Genomic DNA, 26,596 nt, shown 5'->3' with positions numbered 1-26,596 from the left:
TCAAGCTGACGAGTGTGGTTATTGTATTGCTTACAGATGCCTTGTTCTGGCTCAATGAAGTGATTTAAAAAAAAAATGCTTTAACTAATTTCTCCAGATCCTTTTACAACATGTCTGGATTCAATAGTTTCACCCCACGCTTTGTTGGTTGATCTGGCAGGCAAGGGAATTCAGAGGGGCAGTAGATATGGCCCATCATGTTCAAATTGGTGGTCCACTTGAACCCTTATTCCTGCTCTGACGTACCGGTCAGACCATTTATCATTTGTATCATTTCTTTGCAATAATCTCACATCCTTTGATTCCGATAAGGTCTAAAATCCTGTCCATCTCTATCCTTGATACACTTGATAAATGTGTTCGCTCTTAAGTCGAAAACCTAAGATTTATTTTACTCCTGGGTGAAGAATTTCTTCTCATCTCAGTCCTGAATGTTATTTTTGGGGTGGAGAATTTCTTCTCATCTCAGTCCTGAATGTTATTTTTGGACTGAAGCCTATTGATCCAGACACTCCAACCCTTGTTGCAATTTTATTTAATATCTACTTACCACCCCTCCCCCCCCCCCCCACCAAATACACCACTTTCACTGATTCATAGAAACATAGAAAAATAAGTGCAGGAGTAGGCCATTTGGCCCTTCAAGCCGACACCGCCATTCAATATGATCATGGCTGATCAGTACCCGGTTCCTGCCTTCTCCCCACACCCCCTGATCCCCTTAGCCACAAGGGTCAAATCTTAAATATGGCCTCAACTACTTCCTGTGGCAAAGAATTCGACAGATCCACCACCCTCTTGTGAGAAGAATTTTTTCCTTATCTCGGTCCTAAAAACACTTCCCCCTTATTCTTAAACTGTGACCCCTGGTTCTCGTTTTTCCACATTCACCGGTTCCTACACCACATTCACCATTTTCCCCCTTTTCTAAAACCAAGAATATCCAAGTTGCCAAATGTGAATTTTGTTTCCATGTTGACTGCCAAATCCTAATATAATGTTCTAATTTCCTCTACTGCTACTTGGTTGGTCGTTTGGTGTTTTCTCTCCTTAAATAACTTTTGCTGTGTCTGGTCAAAACCTGCTCAAATCCGTGAAATTTTGGTGGAACCAGTTCAAGCACCATCTCCATGACCATCTTTTGCAAACCTTGGCGTGCAGGTGCTAAGGTTAACACCTCAAAGTTGGACCCCCCTCTCCCTATTGGCCAGCAGCAAGCAAACCTCCATTCGCCTCACAGGAGTGGCACAGTTGGCACGGCGGTTAGCGCAATGCTGTGACATCACCAGCGAACAGGGCCAGGGTTCGAATCCCGCGCTGTCTGTTTGTGCGTGTCTGTATTAGTTTCCTCTGGGGGCTCCTGTTTTCTCCCACCGGTGTTGTAGGCCAATTGGGTATAATTTGGAAAGCACGGGCTTGTGGGCCGAAAGGGCCTGTCTCCGAGCTGCAGGTCTGAATTTAAATTCAGTGCCTCTAGCTTTTGCCTCTGACTCCAGATCTCCATCCAGTGGCCCACATTAAAACTGCATAAGGTTGGATGGTGGGGAGAAAATGAGGTGGTTGGTCAAGCCGGTTAATGTCAATGCTCCAAAGCTGAGGAAAGTCCATCCAAAGTGTCTATCCAAGAGGACAACAGGTATTTTTAGAGCAAGGAGAAATGTGCATTTAAAAAAATGAAGCGAACAACTTCTCCCTGCTAGAATTGTTTAAAAAAAATCAACATTAGCACATGTGGCATTGAAAATCGTTCGCCCCTGAAAATGGCTGAAAAATACCCATATTATTTTTGATATTTTGGAGCCACATTTTTTAAAAAAAAGATAAACTTGCATTTATATAGTCCATCAGCACCGGGACAGCATCCCCTGCTCCGACACTGTGTGGCTTGGTATGATGACACCACCATCTACAGGAGGGTGATAGAAAATTTGGCTGAATGGTGCACTAGGCCCTGGAGGCCAGCTGTAAAGGCTGCTCTTGCGTCGCATTCTTGTTGAGCGGTGCCTCGTAGCGCCCCCCCACCAGCTGGCTTGCAGCGGCTGCACATTCATGCTAGGTGGTGGAGCACAGCGCTCCGCCACTGGCCCTCTCTCCTCACCCCCCACCGAGAGGAATTGTGGTCGGCACCTTGGAGCCAGCCTGGGAGCTTTCGTGGAGGTAAGTCTCCCGATGTAAGGGTGGAGAATCTCCGCCTTTACACTCGGGCTTTTTGACTGTATGAAAGGGCCTAGTGTCCACCAAGACCAAGGAGCTGATTGTGGACTTTAGGAAGGGAAAACCAGAGATGTACAATCCAGTGATCATTGTGGGGATAAGAGGTGGAGAGGGTGAGCAAATTTAAATTCCTGGGAGTCACTATCTCGGAGAATTTTTCCTGGGCCCAATACTCTACCATCATTGTGAAGAAAGCACGTCAACGCCTCAACTTCCTCAGGAATTTGCAGAGGTTTGGTGTGATGTTGGAAACCTTGACAAATGCCTGCAGATGTGTTGTTGAAAGTGTGTTGATGGGCTGTATAGTGTCCTGGTGTGGGGGCACAATACTTTTGAGCAGAAAACCCCGTTTAAAAATAGTGGACCCACTCCAGGACATCAGAGGCAAAACCCTCCGCGCCATCAAGGACGTCTATGGGAACGCTGCACCAATCATCAAGGATCCACACCTCCCAGTTGCTGCCATCAAGAAAGAGGTATCGGTGCCACAAGGCTCGTACCACCAGGTTCAGGAACAACTGCTACCCTTCCACCATCCGACTCCTCAACAAACTCCATCAGGGGACTCATTTAAGGAATCTTACTTTGCACATTATTGATTACTGAATATTTATTTTTTTCTGTATTGTTTGTTTCCATTTCTTTCTTTGTTTCCATTTCTCACTTTTGTATACGTGTCTTTTTCTTGAGTATGGCTTAGAGTTACCAATGAGTAGAAATTCAGCCTGGCCCGCAGGGAAAAGAATCTCATGGTGGTATATGATATCATGTCTGTACTCTGACAATAAACCTGAACTTTGAACCTCCTGGGTTGTGACAGGGAAGCTTATAGATGTTGGAAGTGCAGTAATGTACGAATTTGAGCAACAGTGAGATGTTAACCTGATAATCAACCGGCGTTTCTAACATTAACTGTGAGACAAAAGCAGGCGAGGAGCAGTTCCCCTGCTCTTCGAAATTGTAACATCGAATCCCCTACTGACTCTTGAGAGAGCACTGTGGTGCTGAGAAAAGGCCATCACCCTGAAACGCTGACTCTTGCCTCCTTCTCGATAGAGGCTGCCTGACCTGTTGAACATTTCCAATATTTTCTGTATTTCAGATTTTCAATAATTCCAATTTTTTGCTAAACGTCATAGTTATGGCAGCACCTTGTTGAGTGCAATGCTCATGTGAGCTGATTTGGATAACAAAATGAAAACCATTTGAAAATTTGCAGGAAGGCTATGGAATTAAAAACTTGTTTCAAATTAATATCTCATTCAGCTGATTGCTTTAAAAAGAACTTGAAATGGCGAGTACTTTTCTGACCACTGTGGCTTCCAGAGTGCCAACTACTTCACTTTGCCCAACTTGAGGTGTTAAATAAACAGGCATTCATGGAGGATAATTCGGAGCCAGTGTTGACCATTTGGGGCTAAAGTGGCATCTAAGATTGTTGACTTCAGGAAGGGAAAATCAGAGGTGCATGATCCAGTGATCAGAGGTGGAGAGGGTGAGCACATGTAAGCTCTTGGGAGTCGCCCAATCGGAGGCTCTTTCGTGGACCCAACTCACTAATGGCATCGTGAAGAAAGCACGTCTGTGGAAATTTGGAATGGTTTAAGTGAGATGCTATATTATTAGTAGTTATTTATAAATATATTGTTTATTGTCTTGGTGAGTTTTTATTGCTGCTGGTCTGCGACGTAGCATTTCTCTGCCAACATAGTGTCCAGCACTGTGCTGGGAATCACTGTTCTGTTTTGATTGATGTTATCATGCTGTTTAAACACTCATTTTGTCTGCTGAAAGCATTTGGTGGATTATGGGGACAACCGCCAGCGCTGCCCAGCAAACTCTATCCACAGGACAGAGCAGTGACAATGGGCAAAGCAATGGGACCACGGACAGCAGGCGTTCGATCAGTGTCAACTCCTTCCAGACCCTCAGCATTCACAACAGGGCCAAATCCATCATCACCAACAAGGTGGCACCTGTGTTGATCACGTGAGTCTGGCTGTTAAAACTGTTCTGTGCTGGCAAACAAAAAAGCAGGGGTCAGGTGGCCAAAGCAAATCCTCTTGTATCCTGGGTTTGAAGTGAAATGTTACACGGGCCAGTCAAGCAACACCTTGTTGATATTCCGAGAGCTCCCACTTACCTCATTTCGCTCCAATATATCCTTCAGTTCTCTTCTCCCACAAATATTCAGCTAGATTCCCCCCTTTCATCAAAACTCTGTGACAGAAAGTTCCACAGTCCCCAACCTAAAGATGCTTCACTCACTTTCCTTCATGAATTTAATTATCCTGTGTTTACATCTCCCTCCTGTGCTCCAGCCAATCCATTCATTATTGATCTTTTTGTCAGGTCGCCTCCAGAGAACTGAGCCACGGTATATTCAGTGTTTCTTGATGAATCTGAAGTCAGGATTGTAGATTTTTTTCCATTGACGTTGTACTGCTTTGACAATCTAAAACATGGAACCAAGTGACAGACCTGTGCAAGCTTTATCCAGATTCCAGATAACTCTCCTTGTGAATGCCACCCGGCCGCTGAACAAGAACTGCCATCGTCATTGGAATGTCACCTCCACCTGACTCCACATCCACTGATAGTATAGTTAAACACTTAAAGGTGTCATCAGATCAGGGGTAATTCAGAATGGATAATACATTCTGCCCTTCCTAACACTTATGGTTTTTAGACTGCAGGCACAATCAAGGAATTTTTCCGCTACACAGGCAATTGAAAAAGGAATGTGCAGGAATTTCTACTCCGCGATTTATCCTGCAGGACCCCTACAACTTTTTGGAGGGAGCCTGCACTGTAAATCATACCGGAAACATTCATTGACGGTCATCCACTCTACTGCAAGTCCAACCCCCCTGGGACTGGGACTCAGGTACTTGCAGTGGCCAGTGTGAATGACCACAAGGGCAGTAATTATGTTATTTTTTTCTAAAAACCATAAATGTTAATGAAATCATTGAAAAGCTTTGGCCACTTACATAAAGGTTTATTCATCTTGTGTCTTCATCTCACCCCTCAGCTCCCCCCCGCCCCTCAACTCCCCCCTCGCCCCTCAACTCCCCCCTCACACCTCAGCTCCCCCTCACCCCTCAGTTCCCCCCTCACCCCTCAGTTCCCCCCTTGCCCCTCAGCTCCCCCTCACCCCTCAGCTCCTCCCTCGCCCCCTCAGCTCCTCTCTTGCCCCCTCAGCTCCCCCCTCGCCCCTCAGCTCCCCCCTCGCCCCTCAGCTCCCCCCCTCGCCCTTCAGCTTCCCCCCTCGCCCCTCAGCTCCCCCCTCACCCCTCAGCTCCTTCCCTCGCCCATCAGCTCCCCCCCTCACCCCTCAGCTCCCACCCCTCTACTTTCACAGAGCCAAAATCAATTCTTACCTTTCCTCTTGTATCCAATGAACACCTTTTGGCTGGTGGCCTGTACTCCTTCCCCTCCCTTTCTCTCTTTGTCTTTAATTCAGAGATCTGCCTGCTTTTGGCTTATGCCTTGATGAAGGGCTCAGGCCCAAAACACCAGTAATAGATATTTTCCTCCCATGGACACTGTGAGCCCGGCTGAGAACCCCCAGCATTTCTGTGTGTTTTTGCTCTCCCTTTGCTTGATCTTCCTTTTCACCTCAGGCACCCTAATCAAGGGCAGATAAACACCAGCCAGGGTTCCTGCCACAGATTTCCTCGTAATGGTTCAGTGGCATCTGGTGAAGTTATTCTTTTTTTTGAAAATGTATAATTTTTCACACAGGCTTGTACAGTCATATACCGCGTCCTGCCAACGATGGCAGTTCACAATCTCGTATACATGTACTCCTTTTCTCTATGATTGTATATACAAGCCCACGTCATTACCCCCCTCCCCCCCCCCACCTAAACGATTCATTCATACTACAATGTCAATAACAATAACACACATTAACATTAAGGAAATGAATAAAAGTACAAATAAAAAAAAGAAAGAAACAGGGACTATCATGGCTCAACGGACGGGTTCCGGGGTCGGTGCTCATTCTTGACTTTCCTTGATCAGGATCAGTGCGGGAGAGAAGGAGCCGCAGCAGGGAACGGTAGAACAATCACTTCCATGCACCTACGTAGTGCATGTATGGCTGCCAAAAAAGGTGCTGTACTTGTTTCTCAGATTGTAGGTTATTTTCTCCAGGGGAATGCTACTTTGCATTTCCTTGTTCCATCACTCGATACTAAGAATAGAGTGAAGTTATTCTTCATCCTCATGGTTCTGACCGTCAAGGAAGACTTCATTCATTAATTGGAACCTGTATGACCGTCCATAGACTGACTGAATGAGAGGGAAAGTTGTTTCATTTATTTGTCTTTTGTTCTTCCAACTCCGTCTGAGTGGAAAACCGAGGATTCCCTTATTTTTTTGCTCCTGATGTTCTTCCTAAAATGCACGGTCTTGAAGGGAAGGGGGAGAACATCAGAAACATTATTTCACTGCGTTAATGTACCAATGGAATGCTGCTTGTCAGTTTTATTTTCTATTTACTCCAGTTATAACTGCAAGGAAGAGTTTCAAATTCACGACGATTTGTTCAAAGCAAATTTTACTGTTGGGAGGATTTCGGATAATTTGCCGGAACACCATCTGGTTCAGGTAAGGCAAGCTTATGTCGATGGGTGTCTCTCGATGCATGGTCCTTTGGGGGGTGGGGGGGAGAAGAAGTTTCTCCCATGAACTCTCTGGGTTAAGTAGTTCTTTGATCAGAAAACTCACAGGTTTTCTGGACTCTCTGCATCCATCGGAGGTAAAGATATACAGTAAAACCCCCGGTATCCGGCACCCATGGGAGATGGGTAGATGCCGGATAAGTAAATTTTTACAGTTGCTTGAGATTGTGTGTTGCATCTACCCCTCGCACCCACCATTCTGCTGTTCCCTCTTCTTCTATATCTGCCCAATCCACTTTTAATTTTTCTTATTTTATTTCCCCCTCCCTTAATTCCACCTCAATTTCCCCCCCCCCCCCCGCCCAGAGTGTGGTTGGTGCGTGGTCTGCACTACCTGCGCCGGTGGTGGAGGCCGGTACATTGGTGAATTTCAAGAGACAGGCACACGGAGGAATTTTAAATTAGAGAGGCAGGGTGTAAAGTTTGGCACAGCAATGTGGGGTGAAGGGCCTGCACTGCTCTATGTTCAAATCCCACCCCTCAGTCAGCTTACCTTTGGATTCACCATTAATTTTCCATTGTGTTTCAGGGAAAATACTTTATGGTCTGCGACCTCTACAGCAAGATCGATATCTTGAACACAATGGACAGCCACGGTGTCCCCAATTTCAGACAGGCCAAGGGAAACTATCCAATATTTGGAATGGGTCAACCCAGTCTTAATGGTTTTAAAAAGGTTCTCCAGATATTTCAACAGGAAGGTTATGAGGTCAGTGACCACCTTTGTTATCTGTAATCCTCTTGGGTGGAAATAATTGAGCTGTTTGCGTTATTTTAAGCTAATGATCGGAAATCAAACGAATCACAAGCACTCTCTAATTTATTCCATTAGGGAATCCTGAAACATTATTTTAAAATCCAAGACTAATGACAGTACACTCTGATTATCCAAAATGGTCAGGACCGGGTCTATGTCGGATGACTGAATTTTTCAGATAACTGGTCATTTTTTTTAGCACAGCCCAGACCAGCAGGAAATCACTTGTATCAATGTTTAAACAACAACAAACAACCAGAGAAGGCCTTTTAAACATTAAAATAATGCTTAATTCTCACCAAAAAAACGCTGGTCATGGCCGATCACCAAGACATCCCAACCACCGCCGGCGATCCCTGACTCGTCCCCGCCAATCCTCGGGGAGGCTTCCCAGGCCGGAGGATCACTCACTGGCAAGTCAACGGGTTTCTGTCTCCCCATGCGCTTGCTCTGGCAGGGGCTGGTCCGGCTTCGCCCCATAGCTCTCGATGCTGGAGCCCGACACAGACCCAGTCTTGGTGTGCGCACGCTTCCCCTTCCCAACCGCCGACACCTCCGCACCGAGGTCCTGCTCCTGTCTGGCAGGGGCGTAGCTTGGGGAGGATGGGGTGGAGCGACCGCGCCCCCCCCCCCCCCTGCATTTTCAACCCGGTAGTGCCCACGGCTTTGCTGGACTGCATATTTTTGAACAGTGTGAGATGAAAATGGAGCATGCACATTTCACATTATTGGCTCCAAGGTCAAGATCAAACCTCTGGAACTAAAATACAGAAGCATCACTGCTGCATCACAGAGCCATCTTTATGTTAGAATGGTACGATCATTCACTCACTACAATCTAACGAAGAAGTAATCCTGCTCATCTGAGGGGACTTTGCTGCCGTTCATTTTACTATCATCTGTGGAATCTCTTCATAAACTGTTTATTGAGTAAATATTCTCTTCCCTGATATTAGTGAACGGGACCTGTAGCTTCTCCGAGCCACAATGTGGCCATACTGAAATATGTCCAGATATGACCAATAAATGTTGTGCATTTCACATAAAGGCAATCAACTTGCTATCTCCTTCCACTTGAGAAGAGAGACCACAAAATGACCGTATTGACATAAAACTTCCCAAGTGTAATGATTTAAAGACTATCAGGAAGTTCTGCCTGGTGACCAGACCAATCGTTGCCCCCATGTGCTCATTGATATGTTGCTGTTTCTGGAGGTTGATGTGCATACTATAAAAGACCATAGGAAATTGGAGCTGGAACAGGCTATTCACCCCATTGAGCATTGAGTCTGCCCCACCATTTCCACTTGGACTCACTGCCCGCCTTCCAAAAAAAAAACCACATTGTGGCTGCATTTTCCAACAGTGACTGCCCATACCAAGTTCTCCTTGTATAGAACTGGATCATCGTGAAGGAGTGAAAAAATTTCTGTGGAAATGTAGCTTTTCTGAAATTAATATCCTTTGCAGGAGATTCTATATTTCTGTGTTCGAGAGGAGCCCGTGGTCTTCTTGCGCGTCGAAAATGATTTTATTCCGTACACTCCCAGACGGAAAGAAAATCTCCATGAGAATCTTCACAACCTCGGGAAAGACACAAGAGTGGAACAACTGGAGCTGAGCATCAGGAAGGAGGTAGACCGCGTGCGATTCATTTGAATATTTTAGTGTCGCCAATCATTTCACTGCAGAATCTGGCACTTCAAACCTCTGAATGTACGCTGACCTTCAACTACCCATTTTATGCTCCATTTACTTCCACAAACTCTGTCACATCCACCCATCCAAGGGGCAATTTTCAATCCCTCTGGGGCGTGGGAAGAAACTAGAGGCAGCCCATGTAGTCACAGGAAAGGTTTGTGAACTCCACACAGATAGCACTGGAGATCAGGATCAAGCCTGAGTTGCTGTACGGTGAGGCAGAGATCTACCAGCACATCACTGTACTGCTCTAGTGATTCAAGATTCCTTTCATGTCATGTAATATTACACAAACATGTAATATTACACAAAATTGCCTTCTGCTAAGGCAGACAAATAGTCGCTGTTAGTGCTACCCGGCGCCCCCTAACAGCAAGAGAGAAACAAAAGAGAATCTCGTCAGAGAGACTTGGCTTCACGTCCTGCACTCCTACAATGTCTGCAGCCGCTTAGACTCCTATATGAGAGAACTGGTGAACTCTTCTAATTCGGGGTGTTTGCCATAAAATCCCAACTCCCTGGCACCAGCGTTGCGGACAATATTTTCAATTCACCAAACCCAACAACTGGAAATCTCTCCCAGAATCTTGTACCTTGTGACTCTAATACCAGTCACCTGTTAAGGAGTAACATTAGATATGTTTCCACTTTTCAGCTTTACAACTTTGCCCAGCTGAACGAAAATATCAGCTACGTCTATAATGACATTGAACACTTCAAGGATGAACCTCGAGCTATTTCTATCAGCTGTGAGGAGGATATCCATGTAACCGAAGAGGTTTACAAAAGACCTCTCTTTACCAAGTCATCTTGCAGGTATGGAGCATGATGGTGATCTCAATTGTTAGTTATTCTACTGCATGTAAGTGCAGGATATAATTGTAACAAGAACCCACACCAAATGGAAAGTCGTTTCAAGGTTGAAAGGAAAGGATCAATAAATACTCAAGGATACTTCTCCCGATGTTGAACATAGAACAATACAGTACAGGCCCTTCAACCCTCGATGTTGTGCTGACCCATATATTTCTTCCTTAAAAAAAAAGTATTAAACCCTCCCTACCCTGTAACCCTCTATTTATCTTTCATCTATGTGTCCGTCTGAATCTCTTATATGCCCCAATGTTTCAGCCTCCACCACCATCCCCTGATGTCTGCCCTAAACTTCCTTCCATTAACTTTGTACATATGTCCTTTTGGTGTTCGGTGATCCTGTTCTGGGAAACAGATACTGGCCATCCACCTTATCTATCCCTCTCTTGTAGACCTCTATCAAGTCTCCTCTCATTCTTCTATGCTCCAAAGAGAAAAGTCCCAGCTCTGCTAACCTTGCCCTCATAAGACTTGTTTTCCAATCCAGGCAACATCCTGGTAAATCTCGTCTGCTCCCACATCCTTCCTATAATGAGGTGAACTGAACATAATACTCGGGTCGCACCAGAGATTTGTAGAGTTGGAACGTGATTTCTCTGCTCCTGAATACAATCCCCCTATTAATGAAGCCCAGCATCCCATAGGCCTTCTTAACTATCCTATCAACCTTTGCGGCGACCTTAAGGGATGGATGGATTTGAACCCCAAGGTCTCTCTTTGTTCATCCACACTCTTAAGTAACCAACCATTAACTCATCCTTCTGGTTTGTCCTTCCAAAATTCATCACCTCACACTTATCCAGATTGAAATCCATTGGCCACCTTCTGCCCAACTCTGCATCCTGTAACCTTCGAAACCTTCAGCTCCATCCACAACTCCTCTTCATCCAGGTCATTTATAAAAAATCAGGTCATTTTAAAATGCAGAACTATGTGCATTTTGGGCCAAGAGATTCTTAGCTAGTGGCAGTACATCAAACTTTCGCAACTGAACACAACTGGAGCTGCATAGACAGAGGTTGTAAGCCTTCTAATGTGTCCCTGGGAGTTGGGGAGTACCCAAGGATCCTGGCCACCACTGAGGAATCCACATATGTGGATTAGAAGGAAAAATGTGCTGGGGTTTCTGCTCATTGTCCAGCAATGTTGCTGAAATTATTGTGGCGGTTTGGATGGAGAACGGAATTTGGCTGGGGAAAGGGCTGACTTCAGGAACTGCCCTGCACTTTGTGCTCATAAATTGTGTGAATTATTAGTCCAGCAGCAATACCTTTGGAAATGTCCCTCTGTGCAGATCTGAGAAAAGAACTAGCCATTTTTACACAGTGTGAAATCACAAGTTTAAAAATCCACGGCCTGGGTGAAATTGTACCAACATGGCTAGTATCTTATAGTGGTATTGTCCACGGATTGCATCCTGTCACTTGCATCAGGTTGTCAAAGAGAGGAGTGAAACACAACATGATACAAAATGGCGGCAAGGTTGGCTCAGCAGTTAGCACCATGCCTTCACAGCACCAGCAATCGTGACCGGGGTTCGAATCCCACGCTGTCTGTAAGGAGTTTGTATGTTCTCCCCATGTTTGCATGGATTTTCCCCACTGTTCAAAACGTACTGGGGGTGTAGGTTAATTTGGTAGCATGGACTCGTGGGCCATTTACTGTGCTGTCCATCTAAATTTTAAAAAGAAGCCATTTTTCTTTATGTTGTCAGGTCTTGTTAACAATTTATTGCTGTGTTGGTATAAAAAGAGAAGGGATCAAAATTTGAATTTCGGGTGTGTGTCTCTTGGGTGGATACAAATGCTATTTTACATCTGTCCACACTTCTGGCTCCTTCCTTTCATGTTGTAGAGAGCGGTGCGATGAATGTTCAAAGGAAGTCTGCAGTGAAATGATTGCAGCGCTTTGCCTTGTTCCGAACTTGTGGCTGTTCTGGTACCAGTCTATTAGTGTGGTAGATTAGCACATTCCAAGGCCATTCCATGGTAAGGGATGCACTGAAACTTAGTGCAACCACAGAAAAACCTTTCAGCTGTTGCACATAATGAGCCTGGAAACTGTGCAGAAATCCCTGCGATTTTACTCATTGAACACGTGGCAAAGAAAATTTAGCCGCTTTCAGGTGCAATTGCTCCGAGAATGCAGTAACAGCTGCGGGTGTGTACAAATAGATGTTGAGGTGGCAGTGCTGAAGGCGCTGTTCTGGCACCTGAAAGGGCCGGCTGCAGGAGAGGCGCCACGGAGTGAACACCGGCTCCTGTCAACTGTGGCCGTAGTCCTGCCCGCTGTCATGCCGTCATTTGCAGCGCGTCGTGGCTGAAGCAGAAAGGGATCGTGGCGGGCCCGGAACAGAGAAGAGAAATACCTCTAATGTACCGATAAAGGTGACTGTACCGGTAATGCCAAGCCTGCACACTCTCCGGCTTTTTCAAAAATCATGCCGAAGCGTCTCAGGCTGACGACGTCACCGCCCCCTAGCAGCCGCTGCTGCTTTCAGGTGCCCCGGGGGACTGCGCGGAAGTGGAGAATATACCTCCCCGAGGAGGGTTAGGTGAGTGCTCCTCGGGACCAGGTTTTCTGCTTTCAGGTGGCCTCCTATTCTACCTATTCGGGTAGAATAGGTGGCTTTACATTGGATTATTCTGGCCACCTGAAAGCGGCTTCTGATGTGTACTTCAATGTAAATCTTGAAGGAAGACCATTGATATGTTTTGTGCTGTGAATAATGTATGGTATATTTGCAAAAGTTTTTCAATATATTTTTTAAAAATGGAGTTCGGTGCTCCAACTAACCTTTTCTCTGAACTTTGCACGAGTTCACCAGCAGAAATGCACATCTCCACCAACAACGCTATTTAACAGGATCATTGACTGATTTACTGATTGATTTCTGCAGGAAGTTGATACAAAGGGGTTGGTGCTCTCTAGTGTCTTTTAAAATTACTAGAGTAATATTCCGGGTGCCAAAGAATTTGCTGGTTTCTCCCAGGCAGAGATGCACGAGCTAGCATTCTTCTCAGCGAACAGCTGGGGAAGTGAGCAGAGGATGCACAGCAGTTGGTGAAAGAGAAATGGAAGAAGGGGTTTCAGCAGGAGGTCGCATCTGCTCTGTGATCAAGGAAAAATACTTGCGAGTTACAGTTTGAGGGATGTGTACGTAGCAGTGAAATTGTCCTTACTTGGAGAAATCCCTGGCCAAAAATGCAACAGTGGGAGTAGCGTTCCCTTGGGCAGTTGAGGTGACAAACTGAGTCAGGCTCTCTCTCGGAGAGAGTTGTTGATATTTCTAACATCTAGCAGCTCTTATCTCTCTTGGCAGAAGGCACCAGGAGTTATCACGCAGCAGTGAAAGCAAACCGATATCCTGGCAGTGGTTGTGTTGTCTTAATTCTGAGGCAGGCTGTTGTATTGTCTGGATTTCAGACAGTGGCAATTTTTAAGCGCGACACTATTACAGCGTCGGTGACCCAGGTTCGACTCCGGCGCTGTCTGTAAGGAGTTTGCACGTACTCCCTGCTTTCCCATCGTGCTCTGGTTTCCTCCCACCCTTCAAAAAACGTACGGAGTTTGTTGGCCAATTGTCGTATTTGGGTGACGTGGGTCGAAAGGGCCGGTTACCGTGCTGTATGTCTAAATTTGAAAAACCATATGGGGGCAATTAAGAACAGTGCTGATGCTGGCTCTTCAGTTTGGACCACCGGGGTGAGCTCCACCATCAAAGGTTCATTGGGAGTGGAAATCTGCCATTCTTGCCTGGTCTGGACCATTGACCCAACTGGACTAGACACACAAACTCACTGAATCCAGGAGAAGATCAGAGATTGAATATTCTGTTTTAGAATGACTCGAGCAACACTAAGCCCAGCAGTTTTTGACCAGTTAAACTGCAAGAAAAACAGTGTTTTTAGACCTGTGCCATTGAAAATTCATCTTCTGTTAAAGTAACTCTAAGACACTCTGACATTACAGTAGTTTACTGATATGCTCACATTATTATAGAAGGCATTTCAGTATCTGCTGCTCTTAAAATTTCATTTAAATGAATACAATGAAACTCGTTAAAACTCTCATTCAGAAACCAGTGCAAAATAAAAATCTGGGTGCAAAATAAGAACAGGAGAAAGGGGCAAGGCTGTCTCCAATGTTCCTCCACATCTCTCAGTGAATACAGCCCAAGTGTCCACCTCAATAATTATGATGCAACGTGTAAATCTGTAGACAGGCTATTGAACACATTCTTTGGAAATCAAACAAGGACACTTACCCTTCTATGAAAAAGTATTCATTTTCCCCACTGTGCCTGAAATTTTTGGCACTCCCTTCTGCTTTCTATCTTTTCGGTTATGCCATGTTTAATCAACTGCGGTAATTAAAAAAAAAATTGAAGTAAACTTTTCTTTAACTTTTTTCATTGATGAGTAACATTTCAACAGTCTGTCAAGAAGTCGTTCAAAATGGCAGCGACGTCTTGTGTTGAAGTGCAAATTATTGTTAGAGACTCTGTTCCATTTTATTTTGAAAATTCACCCTGAGCCACTTGAAAATGGGCTGTGGTTCCGCAATTGGCCCGGGAGCCATGGTTTGGCCCGGCCCGGCGTGGAATGACTGCAGCGAGTACTGTCTAATTAACTGTGCTGCCCCAAGCTACTTCCTCAGCACCTGCAACCTCTAACCAAGAAAGAGCGTTGGATCAGCACCATTGGCAGGTTTCCCCTCCAAGTTGCTATAATCTGGAAAGACGCCCCGGTTCCTTGATCGTTAATGGGTCTGCACCCTGGACTACGCTCTCTCCTGATTCACTGCAAAGACTGCCTCTTATTTCCTGTGGATGCTACGTTACCTGCGGGGCCTCTCCACACTTTGTATACTACACTGGATCCCAGCATCTGCAGCTTTTATTGTTCACTTCCACAGTGGTTTTCGTCAGAGCATGCCCTTTGAAAGATGCTGCAGTTCTCTTTCCTAAAAATCTACACAAAAGAGATATATTCCGTGATTTTTTTTTATTGGAATCAGGCATTTCTTTTTATCAAGGGTCTGGAAGTGAGCATAGTCCATGAAAGAGATCACATCAGCTTGTTAAAATGACATTGGCTTCTCCAACCTACTGTCCAAGTGACCTAGACAATCTGCATTGGTGGCTTTCAGGTGACAAAGCACATTGGAGTGGCCCACAATTACTCAGCTAACGATTGACGAGTTCACCTGGATTCATCAGTGTCCCTGCCTAAATGGGCAAATGTCTTCGTTGAATGTGCCAGGGGCTCCGGGCGACGTTAACGGTGACTCTTTGCCTTACGTCAGGTCGAAGGCAATTTTGTGTAATATTGCACGTTTCTGTGCTATGACATGAGAATAAAGGAATCTTGCAGGCAATGCCTTTGGCAAACTGTGGTCAGTAGATGAGGTTTGTCAGTGCAGATCCCCCTAGAAGTTCACTTATACCCTTGTGTGTTCATTGGGATGGTTATAACAAGCCTAACTACAACTGGGTACAAAGCCCAGTCACCGGCTTATTGTTCAATGCCTGCTTCAGTGCATTTCTTACTAAAATTATTGACTTGTCTTGGCTCTTTAATTCACTTGAACCAATGTTGCTATTCTGTGAAATGTCTGTCCACAATGGGGTGGATTTTAGATTGTTTGATGCTTTCACCGATTCAAACAATGAGCATGTATTTCAGGAATTGGGACCGGGAGTTCTGCTGATAATAGCTTCCAAAATTCCTGGGATTGGGTGCATTTTCAGCCTCCAGTGAAATAGAGATTAAAAACACAGTTGAAGGAGAGAAAATATTCAGAATTTTGTCTTTGGCACAGTATAGATTCATTGTTCAATCACATGCACAGGTTTTAGTGATTTTATATGCTAACTGTAGTGTACACTCTATGGATTGAGGATCCATCTTACTTCATATTTGCAATAAAGTTTTTTTTATGCTTGATTTTTCCTTAGGTACCATCGATTGCCATTTTCCATGGATGGGCTACAGCTACAAGCACAAATAGACACCTTTATTAATTTGCTCAGGGTAAGTGAGCTTGATTGATTCAAAATGGAGTGATTACATGGAATCTTGAGGACAGATGTTCGATCTTACAGATGAGATCCTGGACATGTAAAAATATCAAAGGAGTATCTTTTTTGAAGAATTTGGGACTTCTCCAATAATTATTTCTAATAATTATTTTCCCCTCGACTAACCCCTCAAAGCAGATGACCTTGCCTTATTGTCACGCAATACTACACCTAGAATGTAACTGGTGAGCGATCAATTGCACAAAGACTGAAGTAATCTGAGCTGGAGGCTTTTATTAGCAAGAGATGGACAGCGTCCCTGTGTTGGTCGCTCACTCTGACCTGGACTTGAACTGGGGGCAAGCTTGTGATACGGCAGCCTTTATGGGGCAGAGAGGGCTGTCTCAGCAGGGGTAAGCAGGAAAGGTCATGTCACATACATACACACATAAGTACAATAGCGGTTTCGCCACAGAAACATGTGTGAAATTATTTAACTTTTGATCTATCGCCACTTTGTCCAGCGCCCCTCACAGAAAACTGGTGTTCTCTCCTCCAAGTACTGACCGGGCCTGGGCCTGCTTAGTTTCTGAGATCTGTCAATCCCAGACGTGTAGTGGTTCTGTTTTCACAAACTGGTTGCTCTTTTTGTTACATTATTTTTAAATAAATGACAACATTAATGAAGGACTCCAGTGGCTGTAAAAATGCTTTGGGATGTTCGAGTGTTGTAAAAAGTCTCCATATCTGTGCATCTTTTTGCTTTCGTTTTGACAGTCAAATTGTTGGGAAGAGCCAATGGATACTAACGTCCCAAACCAATAATGAGCAAAAATTTGGGTGACAAACCAGGGCAACACTGTTGAAAATGCCCTTCAGGTGAGACGGCCGAGTTTCCCCATTCAGCTCTATGCCAAAAAAAGATCCCATGGCAAACTTGCAATGAAGAGCAGAAGAATTGTCCTCGATATACTAAATTTTTTTAGCATTTTAGCAAAGCCATTCACAAAATCTCTTTCAGAATTAAAAGGAGAGACAACCAGAAGATAAACAGAGTTGTGACAACCAGAAGATAAATAGAGCAGTGACAACCAGAAGATAAACAGAGTTGATGTTTTTGGATCAAGGAACCTTCATTAGAGGTGGAAAAGAGAGAAGACAAATTGGTCTTCTCCAGAGAGTGGGAGGACTGGGAGAAATGGGAAAGCTTCAATGGCTGAGTATGACCAAAGTTGGCCAAAAGTGCTGATTTTCAACAGCATGACAACTTTTTTTTTGCAGTTGTGTGAATGATTATTTTAATCTTTTCAGGATTCCTTTATTTTCATGTGATAGTACAGTACGTGTAACGTTATGTGAAATTCCCTTCTGCCTGGCATAAGGCAGTCAATGAAATGTTATGAGTGTCGCCCGGTGCCCCATTCAGTATGAGAGAAAGAGAAGCAAAAGGGATTCCCTTCAGAGCCTCCAAGTACCCGTGGGTTCGCCTCCAGTGCTCCTCAGCCGCACAGAATCCTGTTTGATTCGTCGATGTCCCGAGCTCCAGATCCAAACCTCTTGGCACAATCAGGAAGCCTTCAGCCCCCCCCCCCCCCCGAGACCCCTGCAGGAGCCCTTTTTGCCCTTCGAACCCTGGCTCTGATACCTGGAGCCACGAGCCAATTCCAGCAGCCCGTGCGGGTCCCCCAACTGCATGTCTCCCGCAGCCTGCGTGCCCTCGTGTCTGCAGCCAAGCACAGGCGCTGCCATCTTGGGCACCAGAATGGGAGCAGTCTGTTCTCCAGAGCAGTTATAACATATCCCATTCTTTCGAAGACATGCAAGCTTGTTCTCTCCAGTATTCTGGCTACTTGTTAATCTTTGCTGACCTTTACCATCTAATCTTTATCATTTTCTGTTTCACTGAAAATTTGCAATACATTCTTGCCTTGCCAGTGACATACATAATATAGTTTTCTAAAAGAGTCTTTATAAAATGTAGACTTCAAGATAGCTTTATTGTCATGTAATTAAAACAGAAGTAATATTACACAATATTTACTTTAGTCTGGACAAAGATTTGCCATCAGCAGAAATTGCCCAGAACTCCTAACACTCACTGAGTGTCCATCATGGATTTACCTCCTGAGGCCTTGCTTTATAATTTGGACAGCATGGTGAGCATTGGCAGTTAGCCCAACGCTATTACCGTTCCAGTGACCCAGATTTGAAACCGCCACAGTCTGCAAGAAGTTTGTACACTCTCCTCAGATCTGCTTGGGGTTCTTCGGGTTCTCCAGTTCTCTCGCACCCTTTAATGGGGATTGCAGACTGTTTCATATAGGCTCATGGGCCAGAAAGGTCTGTTGTTACCGTGCTGTATGTTTGGACTGGAGTCTGTGTGGCTGCAGAAGCACTGAAGGCAAATTTATCGGCACAGCTTCTGCCCTCTTTGCCCTCCCCACCCGATGAGAGTCTCTCTCTCTCTCTCTTGTCCCCCCCCCCCCCAGTGAGAGGCTCTCTCTCTCATCCTCCCACCCCCACTCCCGGTGAGAGGCTCTCTCTTTCGTCCCCCCCCTAGTGAGAGGCTCTCTCTCTTCTCTCTCCCTCCCCCCCTCCCCAGGTGATAGCCTCTCTCTCTCTCTCTCTCTCTCTCTCTCTCTCCCCCTCCCTCTCCCCCCCCCCCCCGTTGAGAGGCTCTCTCTTCCCCCCCCCCCGGTATCCAAATTTCTCTTCCTCCCCCAACTCATTGCGAGGCTCTCTTCTGCCCCCCCCCATGATCTCCCCCCATCTCTGTGTAAATCCCTCTCTCTATCTGTCACTTCCTCTCTCCGAGTGACTTCTCCTCTCTCTCTGACACCCTTCTCTTTGTGTGAGGTTCACCCTCTATTTATGTGACAATCTCCCCCTCTCACTGCTGAGTTTTGGGGTTAGTTATTTTGTTTTCAATGTGACTATTTTTTCTCATTTTTGACTTTTATGTTTTCTTTATTGAGTCATTTTAATGACTAACTCGTGATTTTTGGTGCATTTGAAGATGCCTTCCCTGACCTGAAATGCACCATTGCCTTAATTCCATTTATGGCAGCGTCAATGCGTCCCGCCGTTCAACCACTGACATTCCATTCGTCCAAGCATGGTAAAAGGTTGCCCACCCCTGTTAGGAAGTTTACCTTCTTCAGTCAATGGTAAACTAGTAAACTAACTTCATAGGGAGATCAATCACAGGGAGCTCCATTGTGGGAAATGTGTTTTTCCCTTAGTTAAATACCTTGTGTCTCTCATATTTGCATTTTCTTGCCGCAAGCAAGCCAGTTTGCTGACGTACTTTTGCTGTGGCATAGTTAATTTTTCCTGAACACATTAGACTTTTTACTGGTCTTATCTTCGTTACAGCTCAAACACAGAAACACAGAGAGATTGCTAATGGATCACAAACCATGAAAGAAAATGAACTTCTGTATTGAATCTGTGTTCAGCTAATTTTACAGCATGTCCTTTGTGACCGAGCGTTATAAAGCACCAGTGTTTCCTTCCTCTGTTGCCTCATCCATTGAAGCCCCCAAGTCTTTTATGTTGGAACTCATCCAACACTTTACGTACGTGTGTGTTTTCACAGCGCCGACAGCCCTTTTAAACCATGGTTGTGTCCTAGATTCACTTGTCAACCTTGTGATGTTTACTTAAAACAAATGAATAATGCAATCAGACAATTCTCTGTTTATTCACTTAAGTAAAACAATTAGTCACATTTTATTGAAAATTAATAAAAGGTGTGAATGTATGGACGTATGAATTAAGGGCAGGTATTGATTGCGATGCATGGCTGCAGCAGTAAACAGACACAACACTCAAGAAAGACTGTACAACAGGCTTTATTCAGTTAAAAGTCTCTGCTACAGTGGTAGCTGTACTGGTGACCCCTGAGTGACTGGCTCGGGAGGGGCCGGCTCAGGATTATATCCCGGCAGATGATTGACAGCCAGCTGAGTGGAGTTTGGTCTATTCAGGTCGGCTGATTGACAGCCAGCCAGGTGTGGTCTGTCCTCCGGTGATCTTCCTGCAGGTACAGAGATTGCCCCCTGCAGTCGGCTAGTGGTGCATCACCACAATGACCATTTACCTTTTAAGACGGCTCCATCGCTACTGAACTCGTCGTCACCTCAATTCCACATCTCTGGTAACCTACACCTTTCCTATCCACACTCCATCCATTTCTGCCTTACAAATATTTGAAACCCCCTCTTCCAGCAGCCTTTGAGGGCGGGAGTTCCAAAGACTCGTTTCCCTCAAAGAATGTACTTCTTAAATGGGTGACCCCCCTCCCTCATTTTTAAACTGTGGCTCCTGGTTCTAGATCCACAAGAATGCTCCATCCACATCCACCCTGCTAAGATTCCTCTCAATTTCTGCATATTTAAATCAAGTTGCCTCTCACTTTTCCTGGTGGAAAAGCCCAGCTCAGTCTCCAGCCCAGCTGTTGGCTGAGGCAGGGCTGGAGGCGAATCCATGAACACACGGTGACTGGGGTGGGGTGGGGGGGGTGGGGCGGAAACTCTCTTTTGCTTCTCTTTCTCTGACTGTAAAGAGGCGCTTTTGGCAATTTGTGCCGATGGCGAATCGGTCTGCCTTGCAGCAGGCAAAACACATTTCGTGTAGTATTGCGCAAAAACACATTTCGTGTAGTATTGCATGATCCTTATTAGATGGCAAACAAATTGAATCTTGAATTAAGTCTAGCCTGTCCAACTTTTTCTTTATATTACAAACCAGCCATTTCCGGCAGTAACTACATTTACTATACCATTCAGGAGCTAATCTATCTGATGTTTGTTTGGACTTGGGTGAACCCAGAATCAAGAAGTGTTCATTGAGCTTCTTTGATCTTGTTAGTTTTCAGGATGAACCTTCGTCTTCATCTACTTTATCATCTGTTAACAGAAGCATGTCCAATACTGGTGCTGGGTTTCTTGTCTTATTGTGAACCGTTGCTTAAATCAGCTATTTGTTCTCTTGGCATTGCAGGAACCGAGTCTGGGCCTGTTACTGTTATGACATCAGCCCCTTTAACACTGCTTCATGGTCGTGCAAACTTTTTTTTGACCTTAAACATTTAACTTGCTGTTTCAGCACTAACTTAAAAAATTGAGCGAACATCTGCCACGGTTTGAATAAAGCAGGCTCTGGGAAAATCATACTTTTGCCAATGAGATTGTATTTGGCAGTCGGCAGCAAGATGTAAACAGCAGGCCCTTCTGCTGGAGTTTAAGAAAGTGGCGCAGGGGTAAGCTGTATGATCTGCCACTTTAATGAAATGATGGCTGATCTGACCTTGTTCTCAACTAGAATTTCCTCAATGCTCCCCAGAACTTGTGATGCTAAGAACATTATGAATTGATTTTTAAAACAAAAGAACCACCTCCACCTTTTTCCCCTGGCTTCTAGGCCTTTCTGGTCGGGGATAATATCAAGGCCGGTGAGTCTTATGTCAGTGTGTGCAAGCTATGGAGAGGATTCTTGTGGAGAGCAGTCTACTCAAGCATAGTCAGCGTGGCTTTGTGAAGGGAATGTTGTGCCTCACAAGCCTAAATGAGTTTTTTTGAAGAGGTAAAAGAAATTGATGAGATAGGGCAGTAGATGTGGTCTATATTGATTTTAGTAAGGTCTTTGACAAAGTCCCCCATGAGAGACTCGTTCAGAAAGTCAAGAGGCATGGGATCTGTGGATCTTGGCCGCGTGGATTAAAAATTGGCTTCCGTGTAGAAAGTAGAGAATAGTAGTGGACGGAAGATATTCTGCCTGAAGGTCCGTGACTAGTGGAGTTCCGCAGGGATCTGTTCTGGGGCCCCTGTTCTTTGTGGTTTTTGTAAGCGACCGAGATGAAGTGGCGGAAGGATGAGTCAGTAAGTTTGTGGATGACACAAAGGTTGGAGGAGTTACAGATAGTGCTGAAGGTTGTTGTAGGTACAAGAGGATATAGACAGGATGCAGAGTTGAGCAGATGATGTTCAATAAGTGTGAAGTGATGCAATTTGGAAGGTCAAACCCAAGGGCTGAGTACAGGGTTAATGATCGGGGTTAATGTGGATGAACAGAGGGACCTTGAGGTTCAAATCCATACATCTCTCAAGACTGGTTGATAGGATAGTTAAGAAGGCCTGTGGGATATTGAGCTTCATTAATAGGAGGATTGAGTTCAAGAGGGGTCATGTTGCAACTCAACAAATCTCTGGTGAGATGACACTTGGAGAATTGTGTTCAGTTCTGGTCACCTCATTACAGGAATGATGTGGAAGCTATGGAGAGGGTGTAGAGGACATTTACCAAGGTGTTGCCTGGATTGGAAAACCAGTCTTCTGAGGCAATGTTAGCAGAGCTGGAATTTTTCCCTTAAGAGCAAAGAAGAAAGCAAAGACTTAATAGAAGTCTACAACATTCTGAGAGCCATGGACAGGGTGGACGGCCAGCATCTGCTTCCCAGCACAGGAATAGTAAACACCTGAGGACATGTGTACAAAGTGAAGGGAGAAAAGTTTAGGGGAAACATCAAGTATGTTTTTAACCCAGAGGGTGTGGATGCCTGTAATGGCTTGCCAGGGTTGGTGAAACATCAGGGGCATTTACAAGATTCTTAAACAGGCACATGGATGGACAAAAACAGAGGATTTCGATGTACGAAGTTTAACACTTTTTTTGGGTAGGAATATGTATGTCAGTACAACATGGCGGGCTGAATGGCCTGTTCTGTGCTGTAATGTTCTGTGCTTTCTAAACGTTGAGTACCATGAGTGTTGGTAACAGTCAAGGAAATGGTGGGAGGAGCTGCAAGAATGAGAATAATCATGTGTAAATGCCAGGAGACTGTGTGAGTGTATAGTTACAGTGAGCGGCTGTATGGACAATGTTGAAAGTGGGTGACAGGACATACCCTGTCAGGAATGGGTGATACTGCAGTCTGTGCTGGAAGAAGGTGTCAGTACCATGGTACTGAGAAAGTACAATCTGTGCTCAGGAAGGTGATGAAGTGCGGGAAAACCCTGGTTTCCAGCACATACGGGTAGATGCCGGATAATTGAGTTTGACAGTTGCTTGAGACTACACGTTCCGTGAATGGAGAGCTAACGGTGAGGCATGCCAGTTTTAAACTACCATATTCTTCTCAATTTATTTTCCCCAAATATTTTTTGCCGGTTGATTCAATTTGGGATAACAGATTTTATTGAGGGTGAAGGGCATTACAAATATTGCTGATAGCAGCCATTCTCAACGTGGGGGGGGGGGGGGCACAGAAGATTTAAGTGAAAGCTTTGTTTTCTTTTCACCTCGCGTAACATAAAGATATTTTTTATGGCATTTTTTTGTGTTGTCGGTAGAAGTATGGAAGAAACCAAAATTTGACTGCTTCAAGGGGAAGGGGGCCCCATAAACTTTGAGTGGTGGGGTTGGGGGGGGGCATTGCTGAAAAAAAAGGTTGAGAGTGGCTGGGTTGGCTGGGTTACAGTTCCAACTATACGATGGTAAACATCTCAACTGATTGCAGGTGACCGTGATGGTGGCGACACAGGGAATGTAATGAGTTAGAAGATGTCGCAGTGGTGACCGCATCAAGAATTGGGTGACAGTACAAAGCTAATCAAGAAACCAGTAGCAGCGCAATCTGTGCTGAGTATAGGTTACAGTGGGAATGTAATCAAAAGTTGATTTCAGCATGTCATTCCCATCGTGTAGAGCAGGTGGCAGTACCAATCAACCTGGCAGGCACTTTTGCAAGAAATCGCAGGCAGGAGGCACACAGTTCAGTATCCTGGCAAAGAAATGCTGCCTCCAGCTACTCGCTGCTGTCCTCTGACAATAAAGCCACCTTGTGATGTACATTAGATAGTAACATTAATTCTTCGCGACAAGAAATAAACCTGTTTGGGCTTGTTACAGATCTTGCAATAGGGAGTTGAACCTGTGGGGGAGGAGAGGGGGGGGGGGGGGGAATGGGGTGCAATATGGCCCGCCCTGCAAACCCAGAGGGGCCAGGTGAGCAAAGGAAGGAACTGGGCAGATTGGACAACATCCACGAGTAGAAACCTTTCTGGTGTGAATCCTTTGTCGAGATGAGCTCGGTGCTGTTTCCCATCGTATTTTGTAAAAATGTGTTTCCAATATTTTGCCTGTATTCAAGCCCAATGCAACTGAGACAATGGGGCTTGATTTGCTTTCTGGCTCATTCTGTTTTTCTTCAGTTGTCTCAGACCATTTTGGCTTTCATCCTCCGTTTCCTTTACACACTGTTCTGTTTTTATCCTCCCCCCATATTTGGGCAGGTTATGCAGTGCTGACTAATCGCAATCTGCGTTCGCCTGGCCGTCCTTGTTATTACAACGTCCCAGAGCTTTGTGTACATAGATCTACAGATTACAGGAATCAAAGAATAATCCTTGTTTCACAGATCTTTAAATAACTGTCCAGTTGAATTTACTATGTTTATTCATGTAAAATTTATTGTTAAGCATTATAATAACAGAATCTAACAGATCAGATGGATTAAGTTCTCATGTTTAAGAGTATCTGTTGTTGGCATGGTTTAAACAGCACTAAGGTGATATTTGAGATGATTAACTGGGCTAAAATAATACAACGATTTGTCACCTTTGTCTGATGCACATGGCCAAGGTAAATATTATCCCAGCATCTTCTGAACCAGAAGAGGGAATGATAGTAACTGCAGCTCATGTTTGGTAACATTAACCATCCAAGTTAGAAGATCCTAAGGTTCATGTCCCAGACCAACAATTTGATGACAAGAAATTTATATTTGTTCAGCTAATAGTTACACTTTTCTCTTTAAAGATTACCTGCTCCATTGGTATTTATGGCACCTTGATTTGTGTTTATGATATTCCCTACATTGTAACATTAGTAATAACCTTTAAATTAAACCCATTTTTGGAATAAATTGAACTGGAATTTGGAACAATCATGTTAACACAAGCCTGACTTACTATGTGAAGAGGTGTTCGCATGATTAATCTGAGCCCGAGAAATGGGAAATATTATTTGCTAATGGGATGTGGTCATTGCCATTTACCCTGTAGGTCAGAACGTCAGAATCTGTGTCGCTTCTTCACATAGTTCAATACTTCCTCAACAATTAAGGCCACAGGGGCAGAAGTAGGTCATTCGGCTGGTCAAGTCTGCTCCGCCATTCCATCGTGAACTGATCTATTCTCCTACTCAGCCCCACTCCCCCGCTTTCACCCCATAACCTCTGCTATCTCGATTATTCAGATACCTATCAATCTCTGCCCATTGACCTGAACTCCTCAGCTTCCTGGGTGCAGCAATTCCCAACCAGTGCCTTTCTAAAGCCTCAATATCATATCCTTGCTCTTGTATCCTATCCCTCTTGATATGCCAACATTATATTCACCTTTTTCACCACCGACTCAACCTGGAGGTTATCCTTTAGAAACAATCCATTGCTCCTGCATTTAAAATTTTTTTAAAATTCAAAATGGGCCCGAATGTGTGTTATGAACTAAATCATTGCTTTTAATGACATTTTTACATTGGTTGTCACACTCCACAAAGACCCATTTAGCTAATGCTTTCCATGATCTTTATGCCTTTAATTCCTTGTTCCACTGCTTTGCACACTTCCACAATCAACCAGACAATTCAATTGGTGTCTCTTCCCCCTTGATTAGCACAAAGAAAGCAGATCTTTTCCAAAATATTCTTTGCAAACACCATGTTCATTTTAATGATTTTTTTTTAGGAGACTCCAAATCTCTTGCTTCGAGATTCCAAAAGACCTCCTCCTGCATTAGTCTTCAGTTGTCAAGTTGGAGTTGGCAGGACCAATTTAGCAATGATTCTGGGAGTCCTTGTGCTGTATCACAGGAAAGACTTCCCTGAAAAATTGGGGTGAGTAGACATGTACAGTCGTCGTCCAAGAGTATTCGGAATAAAAATAAAGCTTTCAAATAATTGAAATTTGGATAAAACTGGACAACAAATTTTTTCAAAGGGTTTGCTTTCTGAAAAAAAATTGGGGATTACAATAGACAACATCAAGATGAGCACAAAGATGATTTCAGATTTCCTGAATCACATAGGAAGTTGGAGAAACATTCTATTCACTTTTATTGAATTTGGCATTGTTTAATCGCATAACGATGCTGACACATTGCATTAGTTCAACTGACCTAAAATAGTTTTCCACTGATTTTCATTTGTACTCAGCATCTGATGCCTCTCTTGTCAGTGTCAAACAATAGTCAGTCGGCATTGATGGTTTCCAGTTACCCTGATCCTGCTTTTCCATGGTCGCAATATCCTGGTGAAACATTCCATCATGTTCGCCAT

At 44.5% G+C, this 26,596-nt stretch overlaps 1 protein-coding gene across 8 annotated transcripts in view; it reads left to right on the top strand.

Moving 5' to 3' along the window:
- The window catches only part of LOC138736340 (paladin-like), a 175,423-nt gene that overhangs the window by 61,362 nt on the left and 87,465 nt on the right, over positions 1-26,596 (top strand). For all 8 annotated transcript variants that reach the window (XM_069885692.1, XM_069885691.1, XM_069885686.1 and 5 more), the window contains exons 2-8: positions 4,009-4,203; positions 6,729-6,831; positions 7,435-7,614; positions 9,133-9,297; positions 10,019-10,179; positions 16,196-16,271; positions 26,007-26,155. In XM_069885692.1, the coding sequence (XP_069741793.1) occupies positions 4,022-4,203; positions 6,729-6,831; positions 7,435-7,614; positions 9,133-9,297; positions 10,019-10,179; positions 16,196-16,271; positions 26,007-26,155 (1,016 nt within the window). In that variant the 5' untranslated portion in view covers positions 4,009-4,021. The remainder of the gene's footprint in view (positions 1-4,008; positions 4,204-6,728; positions 6,832-7,434; positions 7,615-9,132; positions 9,298-10,018; positions 10,180-16,195; positions 16,272-26,006; positions 26,156-26,596) is intronic.

The sequence above is a fragment of the Narcine bancroftii genome, chromosome 6 (genome assembly GCF_036971445.1).
Source record: "Narcine bancroftii isolate sNarBan1 chromosome 6, sNarBan1.hap1, whole genome shotgun sequence".
Taxonomy (NCBI): domain Eukaryota; kingdom Metazoa; phylum Chordata; class Chondrichthyes; order Torpediniformes; family Narcinidae; genus Narcine; species Narcine bancroftii.
Note: the sequence above shows the minus strand (reverse complement) of the source record. Positions and strands in the feature narration are given on the sequence as shown.